At 49.3% G+C, this 22150-nt stretch overlaps 1 protein-coding gene across 4 annotated transcripts in view; it reads right to left on the bottom strand.

Moving 5' to 3' along the window:
• Sec10 (Exocyst complex component Sec10) overlaps nucleotides 1-22150 on the bottom strand; it is a 408207-nt gene that overhangs the window by 29600 nt on the left and 356457 nt on the right. For all 4 annotated transcript variants that reach the window (XR_012885431.1, XM_075870759.1, XM_075870760.1 and 1 more), the window contains one exon: nucleotides 11041-11172. Coding sequence is in view for 3 of the 4 variants with exons in the window: in XM_075870759.1 (XP_075726874.1) it covers nucleotides 11041-11172 (132 nt within the window). In the remaining variant the exon portion in view is untranslated. The remainder of the gene's footprint in view (nucleotides 1-11040; nucleotides 11173-22150) is intronic.

Genomic DNA, 22150 nt, shown 5'->3' on the forward strand with positions numbered 1-22150 from the left:
CACATTTGAGCGTCTTATGGACAACATACTTCGAGGTCTCAAGTGGCATACGTACCTTTGCTATCTGGACAACGTCGTGGTTTTTTCAAAAGACTTCGATACCTATCTCCAGCGCCTCTCAAGTGTCCTGGAATGCCTCACACAGGCTGGGCTACGACTAAATTTAAAGAAATGTCACTTTGCCGCACGAAAGCTCGCAATCTTAGGGCACGTTGTCAGCAAGTATGACGTTCTACCAGACCCGGACAAGCTCCGCGCCGTCACCGAGTTTCCTAAGCCGTCGACACTGAAAGAACTCCAAAGGTTTATAGGGCTATGCTCGTATTTTCGACGATTTATTCGTAATTTCGCATCTATATAGATCCCTTTAACACGGCTACTTGCTGACAGCCAAGGTATCTCGGCATGGTCGTCCACCTGTGACGACGCATTTGCGAAATTACGTCATCTTCTGACATCGCCGCCGATTTTCCATCACTTGGACCCAGACCCCCCTACCGAAATTCATGCGGACGCTAGTGGAGTCGGCCTTGGCGCTATCCTTGCGCAGCGAAAGTCTGGCTTCGATGAGTACGTCGTTTCTTACCCGAGTCGCACTCTGACCAGAGCTGAAGAAAATTATTCGGTCATGGAGAAAGAATGCCTAGCCATCGTTTGGGCAATCGCTAAATTTAGACCTTACATATATGGTCAGACAATTGATATCGTGACTGACCATCACGCCCTCTGCTGGCTGTCGTCTCTAAAAGAACCATCTGGTCGCCTAGGCTGTTGGGCATTACGACTCCAAGACTACGACATCCGCGTCATCTACAGGTCAGGGCGCAGACATTCAGACGCCGATGCTCTCTCTCGATCTACGCTTCCCCATGACTGTGCAAATGCGCCTGTTTTTACGTACAATTCTGCCTCCCTAACACATGCTGACATGCTATCCGAGCAGAGTCAAGACCCTTGGATAGCGTCTTTAATGGAGTTCCTATCGAAGCCATCACGGAGTACCGCCAGTCGCTCGCTGCGGCGCACAGCTCGCCATTTCATTATGTGCAATGGGCTACTTCACCGCTGCGATTACCTCAGTAAAGGTCGCAAGTGGTTGTTGGTGATTCCTCGCCATCTACGTGCCGATATTTGTGCCTCGATCCATGCGGACCCCCAATACGGCCACACTGGTGTAATAAAGACATATGCACGCCTCCGGCTGCGGTACTACTGGCGTGGAATGTACCGATTTGTCCGCCAATACGTGCGCTCATGCTCAAAATGTCAACGCCGGAAGAGTTCACCGCATGCCGTCACTGGACCGCTCTAACCGTTGCCCTGCCCATCCCGACCTTTCGATCGCATCGGAATCGACTTATACGGCCCACTTCCATACACACCTGACGGGAATCGCTGGGTGGTTGTCGATATTGATCATTTGACACGGTATGCTGAGACTGCCGCGCTGCCAGAGGCTACATCACGTGAAGTCAACTTATTTATTCTTCACAGACTTGTTCTTCGCCACGGCGCTCCTCGCGAGTTACTCAGCGACCGCGGATGCACGTTCCTCTCAGAAGCCGTACAAGACCTCCTGCGTGAATGCAATGTTGTTCATCGAATGACCAGTGCGTACCATCCCCAAACCAATGGCATGACTGAACGTTTCAATCGCACATTAGGCGACATGCTGTCCACGTATGTATCTGCTGACCACACCAACTGGGACCACATACTACCATTTGTCGCCTATGCGTACAACAGCGCCACTCAGTCCACGGCTGGATTTTCTCCCTTCTTTCTTCTATATGGCCATGAACCCTCTTCATTTATGGATACCATTCTGTTGTATCGCCCGGATACTTCAGAGTCTGCAACTCTCTCAGAAGTCGCCACCTATGCAGAAGAATGCAGGCAGCTAGCACGTTCGTTAACTACACAAGACCAAGCACACCAGAAGGACCGCCATGACGCCAACCTGCATCCCCAATCATATTCGCCTGAAACATTGGTGCGGCTTCGCGTTGCCTCCTCAGCTCCAAGCCTTTCTTCAAAGCTGCTGCCAAGTTGAAGGCCCCTACCGCATCCTGCGTCAAGCATCCCCGGTAAGCTATACTGTCGAGCCCGTACAGTCATCCACAAACCGCCGCCGTCGCGGCCGTGAGACTGTCCACGTCGACCGACTGAAGCCACACTATGACCCACCAGTCATACCTGTGTCTTAGGTCACCAGGATGGCTCCTTTTCCGCGGGGGAGTGATTTGCAGAATAGATAGGGTGCAATTAGCAGTGCCTGCGAAAGACGAGGAAGAGGACCGTGGTTCGTGCTCGTGATAGCTTCGATTCGGATCGCTGAGCGCTTGACCTGTGTTCGTTTTTTTAATAACGGCCTCGCGGACTCAACGCTCAATGCGTACTACCAAAAGTTTCATTAAAAGTTTTTTTTAACAGCACATGTTAATCACCATTTTAGGCTTAGTGAAACAAAGCAACTATATGCATTACTCGTTACACTAACAAAAAAGGAATGCATAGCTGACTTATATTGTCACGTGCTTGCCCAAGAAAGACGATGACAGTTGTGCATGTGCCACGAAGGACTACGAAATGGACGAAGAAGAAGAACTCGCTTGCGCGTTCTAATTAAAAAGATCGACCTGCTTCTAGTGTCTCAGTCTCTACGGCAAGACCTCTGTTTTGACGTCGTGACACTGGTGGAGGTGCTGGAGCCTACAACCGGATGCAGGACAGCCTTGCTCGGACCCGTTCACCTAGTCCAGAGACCCGGCCCCTCGTCACGACTCCGGTGCACCGATTCAGTCGGCGCCTACTAGGCCTAAGTCCGGAGTCCGTACCTATTCCGCCTCTAACCAGCATGGCAGCTCCTACCACATCCACGGCTACCCTTCCATCGCAGACCACTCTTCCCTCCCAGGTGACTCTTGAACATCCTCACGTTCCTGAAGTTTTCCTTAGGGAAGAGTACGAGGATGTCGAGGACTGGCTCGAACAGTTCGAACGGGTCGCTGTATCTAACCACTGGAACGAACAGCACAAACTTGGCCGTGCATATTTCGCCCTGAAAGAGCGCTCGCACGTGGTACGAGAACCACGAGGCTACTTTCCAATCTTGGGAAGATTTCCATCGAAAGCTCCTCGCCACATTTTTGAACACGGACCGACGGGATCGCACACAGCAATTGATTGAGGCTCGCGCACAAAAACCAAACGAAACAGCCGCCATGTACGCAGAGGGTATGATCCGTCTGTTTCGACGAGCTGACCCTGACATGCCCGAGGCAAAGAAGGTGCGTCACCTAATGCAGGGTGTCAAAGAACCAGTGTTTGCGGGCCTCGTACGAAATCCACCTACAACAGTAGATGAATTCATAAAAGAGACGACTGTCATCGAGCGCGCACTGCGACAACGATATTGACACTTTGACCGCTTGCCGAACCACACGGCAGTAAGTGCTGCAGCTCAGAACACTGCCGTGTGTGAAAGTTCCCTACGACAAATGATTAGGGAAATACTGCGTGAGGAACTTCGGGCCCTCTGCGTCCCTCCTACCCAACCGCCCGTTGCATCTGTTGCCGAAATCGTCCGCCAGGAGTTGAGGCAAGCCATTACACCACCGGCGCCAAGTCCTGAGCCACATCCAGCGAGCTACGCTGATGTGGTCCGTCGTCCTCCACCGTCATTTGTGGCGACCCCCTTCCAGCCACGACCCGCGGCCGTACCTTGGTGGCAACGGGATTCCATGAGACGACCACCAGTTCGCCGAACTGACTTGTGGCGCATGGCCGACCGTCGACCTATTTGCTTCCGCTGCGGAGAACCAGGTCACATTGCTCGCTATTGCCGTCATAGCGATTCCGGCTTCGGGAACTTTTCTCGTCCCGCTTCTTTCCGCTCTGAAGACCGTCGTGCCCACAATGCCGATCAACTGTCGTCTGGCCAAGCAACTACACCGCGTCGCTGGCGATCTCCATTTCCTGCGCGTCACCGTGACTTCCCATAGAGCTACGCGGACGTCACCAGAGGCCGTTCGCCTAGTCCTCGCCGGGGAAACTAACTGCTGCGACCTCCGGGAAGGTTGCCAATCGTCGAGACACCGAAAAGTTCCCCCTATCATCGCAAGAAGATATGACGACAACCACAACGAATACGACGAAGAATACGACGACGAATACTAATGCCGGTGAAGTTGTACGTGCTGATCTTGGCGTTTTCATTGACGGACATTACGTTACAGCACTGGTCGACACTGGCGCCGACTTCTCAATCATACGACAAGAACTCGCCGACCGCCTTAGAAAGGTCAAGACACCGTGGACAGGGCCACACATAAGGAGTGCTGGTGGTCAGCTGATGATTCCCACGGGTAAATGCACCGCTCGACTTCGCATTGGGAATTCTAGCTTCGTGGCCACTTTCGTCCTGTTGCCAGACTGCTGTAAAGAGCTAATATTGGGCATGGATTTTCTTCGAGATCATGGCGCTGTTATCAACATCCCTCAACGCATGGTGACGTTTTGCGCACATCCGTATGTCGACGACAGCAGCGACGAACTACGCGGCAGTTTGCGAATAGCCGACGATGTAACGCTCCCACCGAGATCCTGCTGCCTTGTGTCTGTGTCCAGTGGGTGGCCTTCCTATAAGGATGTGATAGTGGAGCACATAATCGCTCTTTTGCTCACGCAAGGCATTTCTATCGCGAGAGGCATCCTAACGCTTACTGGTGGACAGGCAGAAGTGCTCCTTACAAACTTCAGCAACGAGCGCCGTCAAATCCAGAAGGGTACCGCAATTGCCTACTTCGACGATATAGACCAAGCCGGGGATTGCTGTGCTTTGCAACCAGATGACGCGACAGTCCTTGCCTCGACAACTTTGTCGGTGGACATCTGCTCCACGCTACCGCCCTCTGATAGGAAGCATCTGCTTGGACTTATACACCAATTCGAAGACTGCTTTTCGCGTACGTCAAAGGTCCAGCGGACACCATTGACCAAGCACCACATCATTACCGAAGACAACACGCAACCGATTCGGCAGAACCCCTACCGTGTGGCTCCGAAAGAACGCGAGGAGATTCAGAAGCAAGTACAGAAGATGCTCGTGGATGACGTCATACAACCTTCGAAAAGTCCTTGGGCGTCCCCCGTGGTTTTGGTCAAGAAAAAAGACAGCAGCTTGCGTTTCTGTATTGATTATCGCAAGTTGAACCAAGTCACGAAGAAAGACGTCTATCCACTGCCTCGCATAGACGATTCACTCGATCGGCTGCGTCATGCGCGCTATTTCTCTTCAATAGACCTGTGAAGCGGCTACTGGCAGATAGAAGTCGACGAGAGAGATCGTGAAAAAACGGCCTTTGTGACGCCTGATGGCCTTTACGAATTTAAGGCGCTTCCTTTTGGGTTGTGCTCGGCGCCAGCCACTTTTCAGCGTCTCATGGACACCGTACTATCGGGCCTGAAGTGGCAAACATGCTTGGTCTATCTAGACGATGTTGTTGTATTCTCAGCATCATTCGAGGAACATCTCAGCCGTCTATCCACCGTACTCCAAGCCATACGCTCGGCCGGCCTGACTTTAAAACCAGAAAAATGTCATTTTGCTTTCAACGAACTCAGCTTCCTAGGTCATGTCGTCAGTCACGAGGGTGTTCGACCTGACCCGGCCAAAATAGACGCCGTAGCGCAATTTCCTGCACCCCGTGACAAAAAGGCTGTGAGACGCTTAGGGTTGTGCGCCTATTACCGACGATTTATCGAGGACTTTTCGTCTATTGCGGCGCCATTGACATGACTCACACGTGAGGACGTCCCCTTCTTTTGGGGTGAACAGGAGCAATTGACATTCAATGAACTGCGACAACGCTTGCAAACACCTCCAGTCCTTGCGCACTTCGACCAGGTTGCCCCTACAGCACTTCACACTGACGCCAGCAATGTAGGTCTAGGTGCCGTTCTGGTGCAGTGGCAAGACGGCTGTGAAAGAGTAATAGCCTACGCCAGCAGAACTCTCTCTCGCACGGAGGAGAACTACTCGACCACCGAGAAGGAGTGTCTCGCCGTAATGTGGGCAGTCATCAAATTTCGTCCGTATTTGTACGGCCGCTCCTTCAAGGTTGTTAGCGACCATCACTCTTTGTGCTGGCTCACCAACCTTAAAGATCCATCTGGTCGTTTGGCGCGCTGGAGCCTAAGACTTCAAGAGTTTGACATGACCATCGTCTACAAATCTGGAAAGAGGCACACCGACGCCGACTGTCTCTCACGGTCGCCAGTGGAAACTGTCGCTCCTGATGACGAAAACATCGACGCGGCATTCTTGGGAGTTGTCAACACGGCCACTATTGCACGAGAGCAGCGCAGTGACCCTGAGCTGTTACCACTCATTGAATATTTAGAAGGACAACGTAAAGACGTGCTGCGGTTATTTGCTAGAGGACTGCCATCTTTTTGCTTGCGAAACGATGTTCTCTATAAGAAAAACTTCCCACCAACCGGTAACCCGCACTTGCTCGTCGTGCCTTCCTCTCTTCGAAAAGAAATTATGGAAGCGTGCCATGATGAAGCAACTTCTGGTCATCTAGGCTACACCCGAACATTGTGCCGACTACGATGCAAGTACTAGTGGCCAAAGTTACCTGCTGCTGTTACCATCACGTGCAAACGTGCACCGACTGCCAAAGACGCAAAGCGCCTCCCAGCAAGCCAGCCGGTCTTTTACATCCAGTCGAAGCACCAGAAAAGCCGTTCACCCAGATTGGAATGAATTTCATGGGTCCCTTTCCACCTTCCACAACAGGGAACAGATGGATTATTGTGGTCACTGATTACCTGTCCCGTTATGCGGAGACTAAAGCTATGCAGCGTGGCACAGCAGCAGAAGCCGCTCAGTTTTTCATCGAAAACATCGTCCTTCGGCATGGCGCTCCGACAGTGATCACAGACAGAGGACCTGTCTTCACCGCAGAGCTTTTGAAGTCAGTTCTCAGACTCAGCGGTACAGCTCACCGGAGAACAACTGCATACCATCCGCAGACAAACGGACTGACGGAGCGCCTCAATAGGACCCTCACAGACATGATCAGTATGTATGTTGACACGGAACATAAAAAGTGAGATCAGATATTGCCGTACGTGACCTTTGCTTATAACACCGCTCGACAAGAAACCACTGGAATGACACCGTTCAGTCTGATCTATGGTCGCGAAGTCACGACAACATTGGACGCCATGTTGCCGCATGAGTGTGACATCCATGTAGACGCCGAAGAATTCACTCAGCGTGTCGAAGAAGCCAGACAGCTCGCGCGCGTGCGCATCTGTCATCAGCAGCATCAAGATGCACAACGCTACGACACCCGACACAAGTTTGTTAGCTACTCACCAGGCGACAAAGTGTGGGTCTGGATTCCGATACGTCGACGCGGACTGTCTGAGAAACTGTTAAGACGGTACTTTGGTCCATACAGCGTCCCGCGACGCTTGAACGACGCGAACTACGAAGTCGTTCCCGACACTAATTGTAGTTCTAAGCGCCAAAAGCATTTGCCCGAAGTCGTGCACGTCGTGCGTATGAAACCGCATTTATCGAGCTAATTAGCTCCCGGTTACCGTTTTCGTACGACCACTTCATACGCCTGGTAGAGCACCTAAGTTGCGCATCGGGACGATGCTTCTTTCGAGGGAGGCAAATGTCACGTGCTTGCCCAAGAAAGACGATGACAGTTGTGCATGTGCCACGAAGGACTACGAAATGGACGAAGAAGAAGAACTCGCTTGCGCGTTCTAATTAAAAAGATCGACCTTCTTCTGGTGTCTCAGTCTCTACGGCAAGACCTCTGTTTTGACGTCGTGACAATATCCAGAAAAAAAAAGTACCCTATTAGTATATTCGTCACCAAAAAAAAAAAAAAGGTGTTGCTTCAGTTACAAGAAAACTAGACAACGCAAGCCACTGGGGAACAATAGGTTAAGCCATCGGGAAATTCTTCCCCGATGGCTTAAGTCATTTTGTTCTCTTGTAACATGCACCAACTAGCCCAACAACAAGTTTTACTAAAGTTAGTTCAATCCCTACTCCAGTCAGAAAACTTAATCAGTACACATTTGCCACAGCAACCCAAGATAATGCCCTGCTGCGGTGGTCTAGTGGCTAAGGTACTCGGCTGCTGACCCGCAGGTCGCGGGTTCAAATTCCGACTGCGGCGGCTGCATTTCCGATGGAGGCGGATCAGTTGTAGGCCCGTGTGCTCAGATTTGGGTGCACGTTAAGAACCTCAGGCGGTCGAAATTTTCGGAGCCCTCCACTACGGCATCTCTCATAATCATATGGTGGTTTTGGGACGTTAAACCCCGCATATCAATCAACCCAAGATAACAATTTAATAAAGCTCATACTTTTATTTCACATAAACACTTCTAGCCCAAACAATAATTTAGCTGAAATACTGATAAAAAACGAGAACAATTTGCACTAATCTGGCAAACTTAAGCAATATCATAGTGACCTAAAGTTAAGTGTACACAGTCAAGCTCACATATAACGGCCCCACTTAAAATGAACTTTCGCTAAAAACGAACAATATCCATGAGACTGTGAAAATATACATTGGTTCAATAGCATAAAATCGCACAACGAACGTCTCCGAGCGCCGGTGATCAGTTAGAGCGGAGTCGGCGGTCTGCCAACTTCGCGGGAAACCAATTTCGACCACATGTCAGGCATCGGCAAGGTGACCATACATTCTTATTGTTAAACGCCGACCCTGCCTCTGCAACCCTGTAGTTTCCGCTCTCCCCAACCCATGAAGGAAGGAAAGCTGTTTCCTTCCTCCATGCCCTGACTGCTTTTTGTTACGCATCCCTCCGTCCTTTGTCCCCCCGCTACTCTGAGCACCCCGCATCGCCAGACGAGGCCCGTGTTTTAATACTGCCATCGATCCTCCGAAGACCGGTCGGCCATCTACCCTGTTTTCGATCCTTGGTACTGTCGTTGGCGTCGCCGGCCTGGAGTGACCAGATCATTTGCCAACATCGTCGGTCACCAACTGTATCCGATAGTCTGCGTCTAGTGCACCCGTGTATGCTACTCCACCGACTGTGATAATTTGCGATTCGTTTCGTGTGTAGGAATTCTTCTCGTTCACTTCACACTTAGCTCAGTACGCATTCCACGCGCGTGCGTAAGCGCGAAAACGGCTGTTAATTTGTGCGGAACGAATCGCAAAATGTCGAAGTTCGTGAGTCCACGCAAACCCGCCGGCACAACAAAACGATTTTTTGACCACGGCCGCCGATTCTTCGAACACTGCCTCGCACGCCGGTCCATGCGGCTGTGCTTTGACCTCTGCGTGCGCAGGCACTCTTTCCAAGTTTTCTTACGTGCGAGTTTCGCGGACCTTTCAAGCAAGCTACCCAACCTGCCTCCTTCCGGTGTGTTTTGGTTTTCAAGGTCGCCCTCCTGCCGCATGCTCCCCTTTCTTTATTGCAACTCCTTGCCCTTCTATTGCAGGTCTGCTCACCTCTCTTGATCACAACCCCTTCGCCCGTCTCCACCACTCTGCGACGCTTGTCACGCTGGCTCGAATTAGTTTTGTTTTCTGACTGGAAACGGGCCCAGAGCTGTTCCACACGTTCTGGCATGTGTGTCGCGTGTGCCCGTCTTGCTCACTCTTGATGTGCAAGTGTGGTCACGATGGCCGATGGGAGGACTAGCACGCTTTTTCCTGCCGCTCAACAAAACGTCAAAAACATGACCGTTTGGCTTGAGCGTAATCCGCGCATTAGGTGCCGCGCTGCGGAGCGCTTGCTCATAGCTGTTGACCACCTGGCAGCCAACTTACCGTTTCGGGCATCCCGGTATTCAGCTTTGGAGATGGTGAATATTTCGTGGGTGATGGTGACGGCTACCGGCGCGCAAAACTGTTTTCGCGAGGCTGACTTCGTCGTTGCCAGGCCCGATGCCGAGCCTGAAGCTTCCGAACTGCGGCGGCGATTTGTGGCAGAGTGTCGTCGACTCCGACCTGGGAGAGCGGGTGGGACATCTGTTGCGATGGTTTAACTATGGCCGATGATGGCGCCGACACTGCGCAACCACGCACGGATTGGGCCATTGTGAATGAAGTACATGGCGAGAGCGATTTGGAGGAATCGGATTGCGAGAACGACGAAACTTTGGAGCCAGTGCCTCATGCAGCTTATGCCACGGGCCTCGGCGAATGAGCACCGTGCCGTATCAAATGAACTCGAGACCGCCCTTGTCGCTTCTGCTATTTGAAACAAGCGCATAACGGACTTTTCGGGGCAAAAAAAGTTTGTCTTTTCACTCGCAACTTTTTTTAAAAGCTGTGTTTCATTTACTACGAACTTCGGGATACAGCGAACGGATGCGACGTCACGCTCAGGTTCGTTATAAGCGAGCTCGGCTGCAGTTGCAAGTAATGGCTTGTAACTTTTTAGCACGTAGTATAGGGCTATTTTTGAAACTGACATAAAAAAAAAAGTGAGACTTTACAGTCAATGCCCTCTAAAAAGCAAACATCACAAGCTGTCAAACAACTTATGAAGTAATTAAGATAGTGTATTTTAACCATCAAAAATGGAATACAAAAGTTTATAAAATTGTGAAAGGAATGTTTCATTCCCTAAAAATCTAAATCATTATGTCAGCTGCCAGCTCGTAGAAAGATCACATGCTATATGATGCTAGCAAGTGAAAAAAGTTTGTTCGACGCTCACCATTACAGCTAGCTACGAGTGGAGCTGATTAACATTCCTATGTTCAAATGCACACCAATAAAACGGATGGGAAGTTGACTGTTGCCACAGCACAGATGACAGAGCATGACACCTTTCAGTTTCCACAGTAAGTGGTCGTTGTGTCTTTTTTTTTTGTCTGTTGTGCTGCTTTAACCATAATAAAACCATATATATGAGGAAGCCCAGGCATTGCTACAAAAACATTTTGTTGTGACACTCTGTCTGGCACATACCACACTGCCTAAAGTAAATTGTATAAGATCTCTCATTACTTGCCTTTTGTATAGGGTCTTTTTCGGCAGCACCAGAAACTTGGATGTTAGCCTGGGATATTTCCTTCTGAGTGTGAGCTTCTGTTGAACTCCTTGAGACGCTCAGCTGTGCCTCCATCCAAGTATTGTTCATGGCCTAACAGCGAGAAAAGTTGGTACAAAAGAGTGTAGGCAAACTGAGCGCCAAAAAACAACTTAAGTGTAATAGACAGATCATGATAACAAATAGTTGTCAGACGACTTAAGCAATAAGTATATTTTAATAAAAACCCACGACCTAAACAGAAAATACTATTTTACTACACACAATGCAGTCATGACAGAGTATTTTGAACAACGTTAAAACTGCATGAGAAACAAGGTCAGGAGAAAGGAGTGAACATGACACCTATTCACAGGCTGCCAACTGTTTACTTTAAGTAATCAAGGCACAAGCATTTTACCAGCAAAAACTAAAGCATGAAAACACATTGTCAAAATCCATTTGCAAGTAAACTGCGAGAAAAAATCCGGGAGACAGCTATTGTTTCTGACAGATTGCAAGCTAATGAAAATCGGGCAAAGATGAACTTGCCTAGTGAAGCTTATCTATTACAATAACTGCAGAGATAACTGCGTCAGCGAATAACCTATCAAGCGAATAAAAGAAGTTAAAACCATCAATAACAATCAACAAAAGTAAACGATGGTGCCAAGAAAGCAACAATGTGGAAATTCTTGTTACAGAAAATACTTGAAGTCGAATAGACCATCTTGCTAAATGAGACAACTTTTTCTAATCTGAATGGCATCTGTACTTGAGTGCTGTGTGTGCATACATCTTTTTCGGTAAATAAACTCCTGTTCAAAAAACACATTTTCCTAGTTTCTTCCTGTTTATATACAGTGAAACTTACAATAAGGTGGGACCATCTAGATATTGTGCATATAGAAAAGTGAATGTGTTTAGTCGATTACCATGCTATTCTGCAGGAACCTGCTTGTGTAAAGCCTCGAAATGAATAGAAAATGCTTACACTACTGTTACAGAACTGGGTCATTTTGTGTGGCTTGGGCCACAACACCTGGTGAAAGGAGTCTCGGATATGCCTCCTCTAGCAAGAAGATTTCAGAAAGTCGTGGTAATGCAGTAGTGTCAGTTGGGAGAGGCAGTCTACTAAGAGCATCAGCGTGGCCGAGCTCTTTGCCAGGCTTGTATACAAGTTCGTACTTGTAACCAGACAGCTTCAGAGCCCACCTGACCACTCGAGGCGAAGCTTGCACGGGAACGGGCTTGTTGGCACCCAGCAGTCCAAGAAGTAACTTGTGGTCAGTGTGTGCTTCGAATGAGAAGCCCCACAAGTACTGGTGGAACCGATCCACACTAAACACTAAAGCCAGTGCCTCCTTGTTGAGTTGACTGTAGTTTTGTTCTGCTTTTGACAAGCTCCCCGAGGCAAAAGCAATGGGATGTTCCCTGCCATCAGCATCTTTGTGCCCGAGAACTGCACCTATACCATAAGGCGATGCGACACAGCTGAGGCAAACAGGCCTGGCAGGGTTGAAATGCACATAACTGCACCTATACCATAAGGCGATGCGTCACAGCTGAGGCAAACAGGCCTAGCAGGGTTGAAATGCACAAGAACTGGAGCTGATGTCACCAAGTGCTTCCAGGCACTGAATGCATCTTGTTGTTCATGTCCCCACTTCCACTTTTTCCCTTCATAAAGAAGCAAGTGCAGTGGACGAAGGAGTGACGAAAGATTGGGTAAAAAACGCCTGTAGAAGTTTACAAGTCCCGAGAAACTCTGAAGTTCCCTGACATCCTGAGACACAGGTGCATGCAGAATGGCTGCTACCTTGTCAACATTCGGAGAAAGGCCTTCCTTGCTGATGACGTGCCCGAGATACTCAACTTGTGGCATGAAGAAGTGGCATTTTTCTAGTTTCAATTTGAGGCCAGATTCCTGAAGCTTGCTAAGCACAGCACAAAGGTTGCGAAGGTGCTCAGCATCATTTGCGCCAGTCACAAGAATGTCGTCGAAATAGACTGCAACATGGGGCAGTCCCCTGAGCAAGTTCTCCATCACGCGCTGAAATATGGCAGGAGCAGATGAGAAGCCAAAAGGCAACCAGGTATACTGAAAAACCCCATATGCGTTGAAATAGTGACGTACTCCCTAGAGGCCTCGTCAAGGACAACTTGCTGGTATGCATCTCGCAAATCCAATTTTGTGAATTTCTCACCTCCAGCAAGCACACTCCACAGGTCCTCGATCTTTGGAATGGGGTACTGCTCCACTGTTGCCACTGGGTTTATGGTGACACCAAAGTCTCCACAGATTCTGATGCGTCCATCCCTTTTGGTCACAGGAATAACAGGTGCAGCCCACTTTGCCGTTTTGACTGGAACAAGAATGGAATCTCTTCTTAGTCCATGGATTTCTTGAGTTACTCCATCTGTCAGGGCATACGACAGTGGACGTGGCTTGAAGAACCGAGGCGGAGCATCTGAAGGAACACGTAGAGAAGCTTTAGCACCCTTCAATGTACCTAGGCCTTCTTCAAACACTTCGGCGAAGTCTTGGACTAGGTGTTTGACGTCGGAAAGTGCGTGGATGTTCACTTCAACGTCGCAGACGCCGATGCCCAGCTCATGCATCCAGTTGCGTTCAAGAAGAGTGGGCGATCCGTCTCCGGTCAGAAAAATAGGTAGGTCGGCCTCCTTGCTATAAAACTTAACGCTGACGTCAGCTTTGCCCTGAACATTTTTTAGTTCCCTGGAATAGCTTTGCAGAAGCACTTGTGAAGGCTGCACAAGAACCGAAGGCAAAAACTGAAGAAGACGCGACTTGGCCATGACAGAGACACTTGCTCCCGTGTCCACTTCCATGCGGAGCGGCTTGCCGCAAACGTCAACAGTGACAGTGAAAGACGGAGGCGGCGTGGCGTAGTCAACCGGCCACATGTCAAAAACTTCGCAAGATGATGTGGTAGCGGCGTCTTGCTTGCGTACAGTATTAACACGATGACGATTACTCGACGACGGTGAACTGCAAGCCGAGAACGAACATGCCTTGGTACGGTTGTTGCTTTGTGCTTGGCCGTCCCTTCGTCGCGAATTGCACACTTTTGCCAAATGACCTTGTTTGTGGCAGTAATTGCAGATTGTCTTCACATGCTTGCATTTTGATGCAAGATGTCCGTCCCCACAGTGGTAGCAGGTGGCGCCCCCAGAACCTGACGAGACACGGTGAGTCGAGAAAGCGCTGCTTGTGTTCGCTTGCGCTATCTGACCTGCATCCCTTTTTGCTGCTTCCATTGCCAGGGCGGTCTGCACAGCGTCATCGAAGGTGAGGTCCAGTTTTTCCAGAAGTCTTGTTTGGACATCTACGTTGTTTATGCCACACACGATGCAGTTGCGGAGCATGTTTTCGAGTTCAGCGCTAAAGCTGCAGTGCTCGAACAGGCTTTTTAGTGCTGCGATAAAATTGCTGATGGATTCCCCTTCCGCGCGAACGCGCGAGTTGAAACGAAAACGCTGCACAACGGCAGAGGGCTTCGGACAACAATGGCTTCCAAGAACTTGAAGAATCTCGTCCAGCGTCTTGTCCCTAGACTGGGCAGGCTTGACCAAATTGCGGAGCAAAGCATACGTTTTCTGCCCGCAGCAGCTAATGAACACGGCAGTACGCTTGTCTGGGGCAACATCATTTGCCAGGAAAAATGCTCGGAGCCGGTCCATGTAATAGGGCCAGTTGTCTCCTCCCCCCTCGGACGGCTCGAGGTTGCCAAAACTTGGCATGGTGAACAGATGGCAGAGCGGTGCGGGAACGAAGACTTACATGAAACTTTCTTTCATCCTCGTTGCCAGTTGTTACATGTGTAGATTAAGAGATGGCCATGCGATAGTGACTACCGTGAACAGTAGGCCATCAGGCTCGCGAAGAACATAAGAACATGTTGAGCCCTTTGCTCAGAACGAACTGCCTTTATTAATAGTTTTCAAAAACAGCCACCCCCCGCTGTGCCAGACTTGCACAGCTCACACAATTATCAGCGCCACCTGGGGGCGCTGCATTTGAGTCAACATTGTAGCACAGTAGACAGCGCAATATCCAGAAAGGATCACATTCTTCAGTCCCCAAATGGTATTCATAGAAAACGTTGCAAGCTGGAATGTGCGACAAAAGTAGATGGCAAACAGCACTAACTGACTCTCGTGAACCCGTGCACTGGGTGATAGAGTTAAAACATTTCACACAATTTAAAATAAGAAAGATTTAGGCACATAGGTATTTCATTTCAGCATCCAGCACAGAACACAACACAAGGACAGTGTGAAGTAGCACCTATCTCAATTGCATATGACGCCGTCCTTGTGCTGTGTCCCCAGTGATATGACTTAAGGGGGACATGGTGTGTGAAGATATTTTCTGTATTTGAGGACCAAACATGATGAAACTATACATGCTTATGCAGTTTCTCCTGCTGATTTCAAATATGCAGAAATTTTCATTGTAGGTCAATTATTTTAGAAGATACACAATGCTGCGACTCTATTGTTTTTGGAGACAATAGAAAAGAAAGTGCTTATCAAAAAGTAAATATTATTGCATAGCTAGACAGTGCAATTAGCAATAAGTGCAATGCTGCAAACAGATTTCAAATTAAAGAAAAACTAGTGATTCAGCAGATGATGAAAGTTGAGGAGTCATGTCATGGCTATCACATACAAAGAAATTTAATACCTTCTAAATTTATACGGGTAGCACATGGACATTCTGCTCTCAGCACTTTGTAATACACAGATTGGGCTTTACGTTAATGAAAAAATTATTGCTCAAGCTGCTCTAGATTGCAAGATATCAACCTGACAAACTAGTAAAGTCACCAAAAAGCATGTTTTCAGAAAACTGAGAAAAAGAAATAAAATTCATTTACATAACTGCACTTGAAAATGCTCAGTGTGCGCGGGGCATGTAGTCCTTTTGACTATGAGTCCCTGTGTGGCGCTTTTTTAGGGACTGGTGCATGTTCTCCGTTGCTTGTCGCCGCTTCTTGACTGATGCTGCTGTGCGCCGTCGATCCTTTTCAGCCATGCGGCTGCGGCTTTGCCAGCTGGGGTTTAGGCTCAGCTCTTTCATAGTGTCTTCTGATGCCTTTTTATTGCCTGCATTGAACTTGAGCACTGCTTCTGCCACAGCTGCCTCCATTGTGAATAGTGAAGCATGTCGCTCCCTAGGTGTCAGCGCCCAGATTATTGAATGCAGGCATTCGTTGTTATTTTGGGTTTTCTCTCGCTGGCCTCGTTGCAACAGCTTTCTTCCTGACAAGCACTCATAAATGGGAAGTAAGGCTTGGCAGACGCGTGGAGGCAGCTTTCGACGATGTTTAGAATGGGCTCCCCCTTGGCCTTTGCCGCATTTTGTTCGCACCAGGAATTTGGACCAGGTGGGCACAGAGTGTGGTTCGCCGCTTCATGATTGGACGTCATGTGATGATAAGTGGCCATCACTGCTGTTGCATAGCATCAACATCACCACTGTGTGTCTTCAGAGCCCACCCTTAATAATTGGTGAACTTGGAGATCAGGTCTCCTGTCGAGCGGCCCTTTCCCCCAAGACTCTCAAGGCCAGGGCCTTTGTGTTTTGCAATCAAGTTGCGCAAAGCAGTGCCCATATGCTTTTGGACATGATTAATGCAGTTCTCTTTTTCCACTGGGATATACCCATAAACCTTATCTTTTAGATGCGGAAGCATCTTATACTCGCGCCTTGTAGTGCGCCGTCCGCACCGCTTCTCAAACATTCGACAGCTGACGCGCGCGCATGCGCCGTCGCGCCGTCGCCCACTCTTCCACCATCTGTGCATCCCTTCCTCCTCTACACACCGCGCGCGCTTCACTCCTCCACCATCTGTGCACCCTTCCTCCTCTACACACCGCGTTCGACATCTACAATTCTCCTGATTCTCCAGTGGACGCGCATGTGGCGTCGCGCTTCGAGAACATTCAACCGCTGACAGTGCATGCGCCGTCGTGCTGTATATATACTCAAGGTCGGCGCTCGCTCGCTCAGTTGCCGCTCGTCGGTTTGTACGGCGCGTCGACGTCCAAGGTCGCGGTGAAATGAATTCCAACGAATCCACAAACACAATGATCGACGTCCCTTCGACCAGCGCCGCCCTTTCGCATACGTGTGTACGTGTTCACTCATTTAACACCCCCTCCTACAACCACGTTAACCAATTTAGCCATCGACCCAAGTAAGTCGCAATTTAACACCCCATTTCACAACCACGTTAACCAATTTAGCCATCGACCCAAGTAAGTCGCACTTTAACACCCCGTTAACCAATTATATGGTCCGCATCCTCCTCAGTGTTCCCCCGAGGGAAGCTGCGGGCATTTTTTTGTAGCACAAGGTAACTGCGGCTGTCCCCGTCGCAAAGCACCGTGGTGTAGCGTAGGTTGTGCCGCTCAAGTGACCTCCTGAACAGGATGAGGGCAGCCTCAACCTCCATTTCCCCAGCCTTCTTGTCACTGTTTTTCTGACACTGGTGATGTTCCTTCTACGCTGCATAAGAAGGGCCCGACTCGCATTCAGCACAAATGTTGCTCAGAACAACTAAGTCAAGCACCAGCCCGCTGAACAACTGTGCCGAGACTGATATGCGATGAATGACCGCGAGTCATCCATGACCCATCAAACGACATCATGATGTTTCCCATGTGGCCTATATTAAGTTTGGCGTAAAGCTCGCGAACCGACCGCGCGCAGTCGCTCGTCAAATTGCATGCAGCACGATCGGCCGCGTGTGCCAAGTTTGTCTTCACGTAGTGTTACCACGTTTTCGTGTGAAGACCCCGACAGCTGATGCCCATCAACGAGAACACATAACTCAGCGCGGTCTGTCTGTTCCCCATTGCCTGCATGGCATGCGCGGCCAAAACGTTCACAGTAAAAGGTTTCATACGTTCATCGCAACATACGCGCGGCGAGCTACACAACGACGCAGTCTCCCCACAGGTCGAACACACAAAACGCAATTTCACGGCGAGTCCAAATTCTCGGACGTCGCGGACAATCTGCAGTTCTCCGTTGCATGCTTTGTACTTTGCAAATGCCAACAAAGCGCTGTTCACTGAGTCCAAATCTATAAGTGTGAACGTGGTTCCGTCAGGCGGTCGGGCTGCTTCGTCGGCACCGTCAACCATGAATGTGCGTTTCCGCTCCGTCGCTGCAGCGGATGAGAACTCCGATAACTTATCTTCGGCTTTAGCTCGCTCCTTTTCCAAGTCAGATTGTTGCCGATAGATAGTATCTAGACGCACGCGACCGCTGCTCGAAGGCTCCGCGGCTGACGGACTTTGCACAGGCTCCGTGACAATTGATGCGGAACCTAGGCCTTACGTGGTAGCGTCGACGACTTCGCCATGGCACGCGGAGAGTGTAGCGTCTTGGGGGTTTTTCTGTATCACGGAGCGCTTCTTGAAATTCACGACTAGCGTTCTTCGCACCTTTTTCGCACCAAACTTGTGCCACGTGTGGAATTCCCGCTCAGGATATGACATCGTGAAACTTCTCCGCTGACACTGAGGCAAAATGGCGCGCATGGACGTGCGCCTCAGTACCCGGAGCAGATGAAGCCAGGAGCCTCCATCAATACGGAGGCAAGCTCAAGTCACGTGCGTGAAGTAGCGAAAAGGAAGGCGCTTCAATACTTCATTTTGCCGCTCATTTTACAAGCTGCCAATGGTTGAATTGGACCCATTCTGGCGGGAATCTGAGGGCAAAAGACGGCTCTCTCAAATGAGACCAAGCGGGCCGTGATGACACACATAAAAGGGCAGGGGCGCGTCACGAAAAATGTGCGATTTCAACGTCGATTTCGGCTCAGATTTAGCTAGAAAGCGCCGTACAAAGGGTCTTAGTGGCTAAAATAATGATATTATAGGCATGAAATTCACGATATAAGTGTACTGATAGCTGTAAATTTCAAAAACTCAATAAAAAAAAAGTTTTTTCGCGATTTTTTGGTCTCCACAACCCGTGTCCCCCCTTAAGGGCTCGTTCTCTTTGTTAAATACAATATTAATGAGAACTAACAAACAATGATGCCAAGATACGTAAAGAGACTTTATAAAAACTTATATATAAATCTGAAGAAACAAAAATAAACCAAACGATAACTAGCCACTGGCAGGATCTGAACCTGCAACCTTGGAATAACAGGTCCAATGCTCTACCACTGAGCCACGGTGGCGGTCATTCCCTGTTTACTATATAGCATACTGTATAGTGCGGCATATAGGTCAAGAGTTAAAAAAAATGTCACTACAAAGTCACCCTTCGACCTATATACCGGCCCTTGGCATAAACCGAGTGAACGTATGACAACAAGGAGCGTCGCATGTTTCTTGGGCATCAGCATCGACATCGCCTCCATGGGCCAACACTTTACGGCACGGAGGAAGGAAAGGTAGGAAAGGCCCTGACGTCACTGGTTGTGAAGCCGCGATGAAGCCAAAAGTCGGCCATATTGACTGGGCAAATTCTCTTCTCTTGTTAACATATGAATGCAAAGCAGAAGGTGCGACTCCCTTTCTGTCTCAAAAAGCACATGGCCTGCGCCCGCCCCGCGTGCGCCGGTGCTATCCGAAACCAACGAAACAGATTTCAGCACGCTGTCCTGCCGCGATACGGTTGACGAAATCTCTGCGTATGGGTGTGGTACTCTTGCACTGCCGGCGTTTACGATAAACACGGCAAGTTGCACGTTAAGCTTTTTTTTTATTTGATGTGTTTTTTGTGAAAATAAAGATGATATTTCGGACATTGCCACGCGACGAACCAGGCACCGAAATTTGTACAGCTTCTTTCAGATCAATTTTTATCCCTTTTGCGCTTCTTTTTAGGCTTTATAAAATTTTCGGTCAGGCTGTGGGCTAGTACACACAAGGATAAAAATCGTCGAGCATCTTAAGCAGAGAAGAACAGGAACTTTAATGCGCAGAAGCATGTGGTAACTGTACTGTACAGGAACATGAAAAGCAAGATTAGATTACAGTCTTAATAAGGGCCTGTGGACCACAAATGCATCGTCCGTTGTCATAAGAAGCAACACCACATAACTGTCACTAACCTGCAAGGCATTCATTGAACAAATTCTTGAGCACAGTCGTTATCTTCTATGATGGCTTTTCAGCATAATTTTGACAGACGCTGCAAATTTGTAGTACGTATACACGCGCTCGTTCCCTGGTTTCTAGTTCAGACACCTGGTTACAACAACCACCGGAAGAAAATCGCGTAGCTAACAATGCGGCACAAAGAATAGGTGCTGTCGAACACCTGCAGTACGCAACGGTTTGGTGCGAGGCCCATGAAAACGGGCACACCGCCACTGGACCGCCTGAATGGTGCCGCACCGCACTACATTACCAATAACAAAATGCCGCCATTGTGCCCAGTGAATATAGCCGCTGTGACGTAATTTCCGCCCCAATTTTTACGCCCTGCGTTGGCTGGGCACGCCCTCTCCTACCTTTCCTTCCTCCAAGCTTTACGGGCTCTCTGCCGATGCCATTTTTATTTTCCGGTTCTTTCAGTGCTCCTAGCGAGTGGCTACCTTGCTCTGCAGCCAGCTATGAATAGCAGGATGCGGCGCCACTCCACCGCAGTGTTTAGAGAAAAGTTATTGAATTGCTGGAAGCACAGCCACAGTTTGGAGTGTCCGAGAAAAGCGTCAGGGACTGGCGGAACCGAAAATCCAAACTGTCGGTATGTAACGCTGAGCTGTGCACCTGGAACTCAAAGACAAAAGGGCAGATTTCGTGCGTGAATACTGTGCCACGTCCCTGCCAGTGAATGCAGAGCTCACTCGCACAAAGCCGCCGAGCTCGCCTGTAAAGCCAGTGTGTCGTGAGGAGATTTCAAGGGGTCCATTTATTGGGTCCGCCACTTCATGCAACGCAAAGGATTTGCCCTTCGACGGCGCACGTGAATCTGCCAGAAGCTGCCCGAGAAGTACAAGGACAAATCGATAAAGTTTCAACTCTACGTCAATAGGCTCTGGCGGCAGCAAGGCTCCTCTGGAAAGATGCCTGTGGCTTGAGCCAAAGAGCTGGCTCCCGGCCATCTCCTGTTCTCTCTTCCTCCACTTCCCCAAACAGTGTCAGCTGTGAGCTCTTGCTGCGGCAGCCGCTTCAAACCTTGCCGCCTCGAGAATAAAGCAATGCCTACTGCTGTATCGGAGGCAACACAGTTATGTCTCTGTGATGGCGACACTTCCGAATTAAGCGGAAGTAGTGGTGTTGGCTGCGAGCAATCCTTGCGGAGGAAGTTATTAACTATGAGAAACCTCCCGTCCTTATAAAAAAGTGTGCGAAGCTGCAGGCATCTTTCTAGAGGAAAGGGTTAGTGAAGGAAAGACTCCACGACGGGAAGACCGAGCTTGTCGTCATTCCAAGAGGGATGACGTCAACACTGTAACCGCTTGATGCTGTCCTTAACAAGACGTTTCAAAGATCGTGTGTGTGCGTTGTACACTGAATGAATGGCTGGTGACAACCTGCGGACCCCGACAGGAAGGCTGCGCAGGCCACCACTCGCGACAGTTTGTGGTTGAGTCTCTGCCTGAGGAAATGGCGGTGCGCGCATTTAAGAAGTGCTGCATCAGCAATGCTCTCTACGGCACCAAGGACGTCATGTTATGGGAGGCAGATAGTGAAAAGCAGTCGTCCTTGGAAGAGAGCTCCAAAAGCTCGGAGGACTGAATAAAGTGAATGAGTGAAAAATCCCGGGCTTTTCTTTTTTTGCCGGTCAAGGGAAGGGGGTCGACCTATATTCTGTCTCGACCTATATTCCACATTATACGGTATATATGTGCACTTAAACATGGGAGCATCAGTCAGCACCGCCTGTTGCCCCTGCGGTGAGTGTGGAATGCTCTTTTTGCTTTTGGCATCACCTGATCTTATGTTACGAGCTGGATGCTGACCAATAATCCTTTCCATATCACCTGAAGGCATCAAGTATGCCAGAACAAGACCCTTGCTATGAATGAAGAAAACAGGTGTACACTTATGGGCTCGTTTTCTTTGTTAGACACAATATTGATGAGAACTA

This window comes from Rhipicephalus microplus, chromosome 8 (genome assembly GCF_043290135.1).
Source record: "Rhipicephalus microplus isolate Deutch F79 chromosome 8, USDA_Rmic, whole genome shotgun sequence".
Taxonomy (NCBI): Eukaryota; Metazoa; Arthropoda; class Arachnida; order Ixodida; family Ixodidae; genus Rhipicephalus; species Rhipicephalus microplus.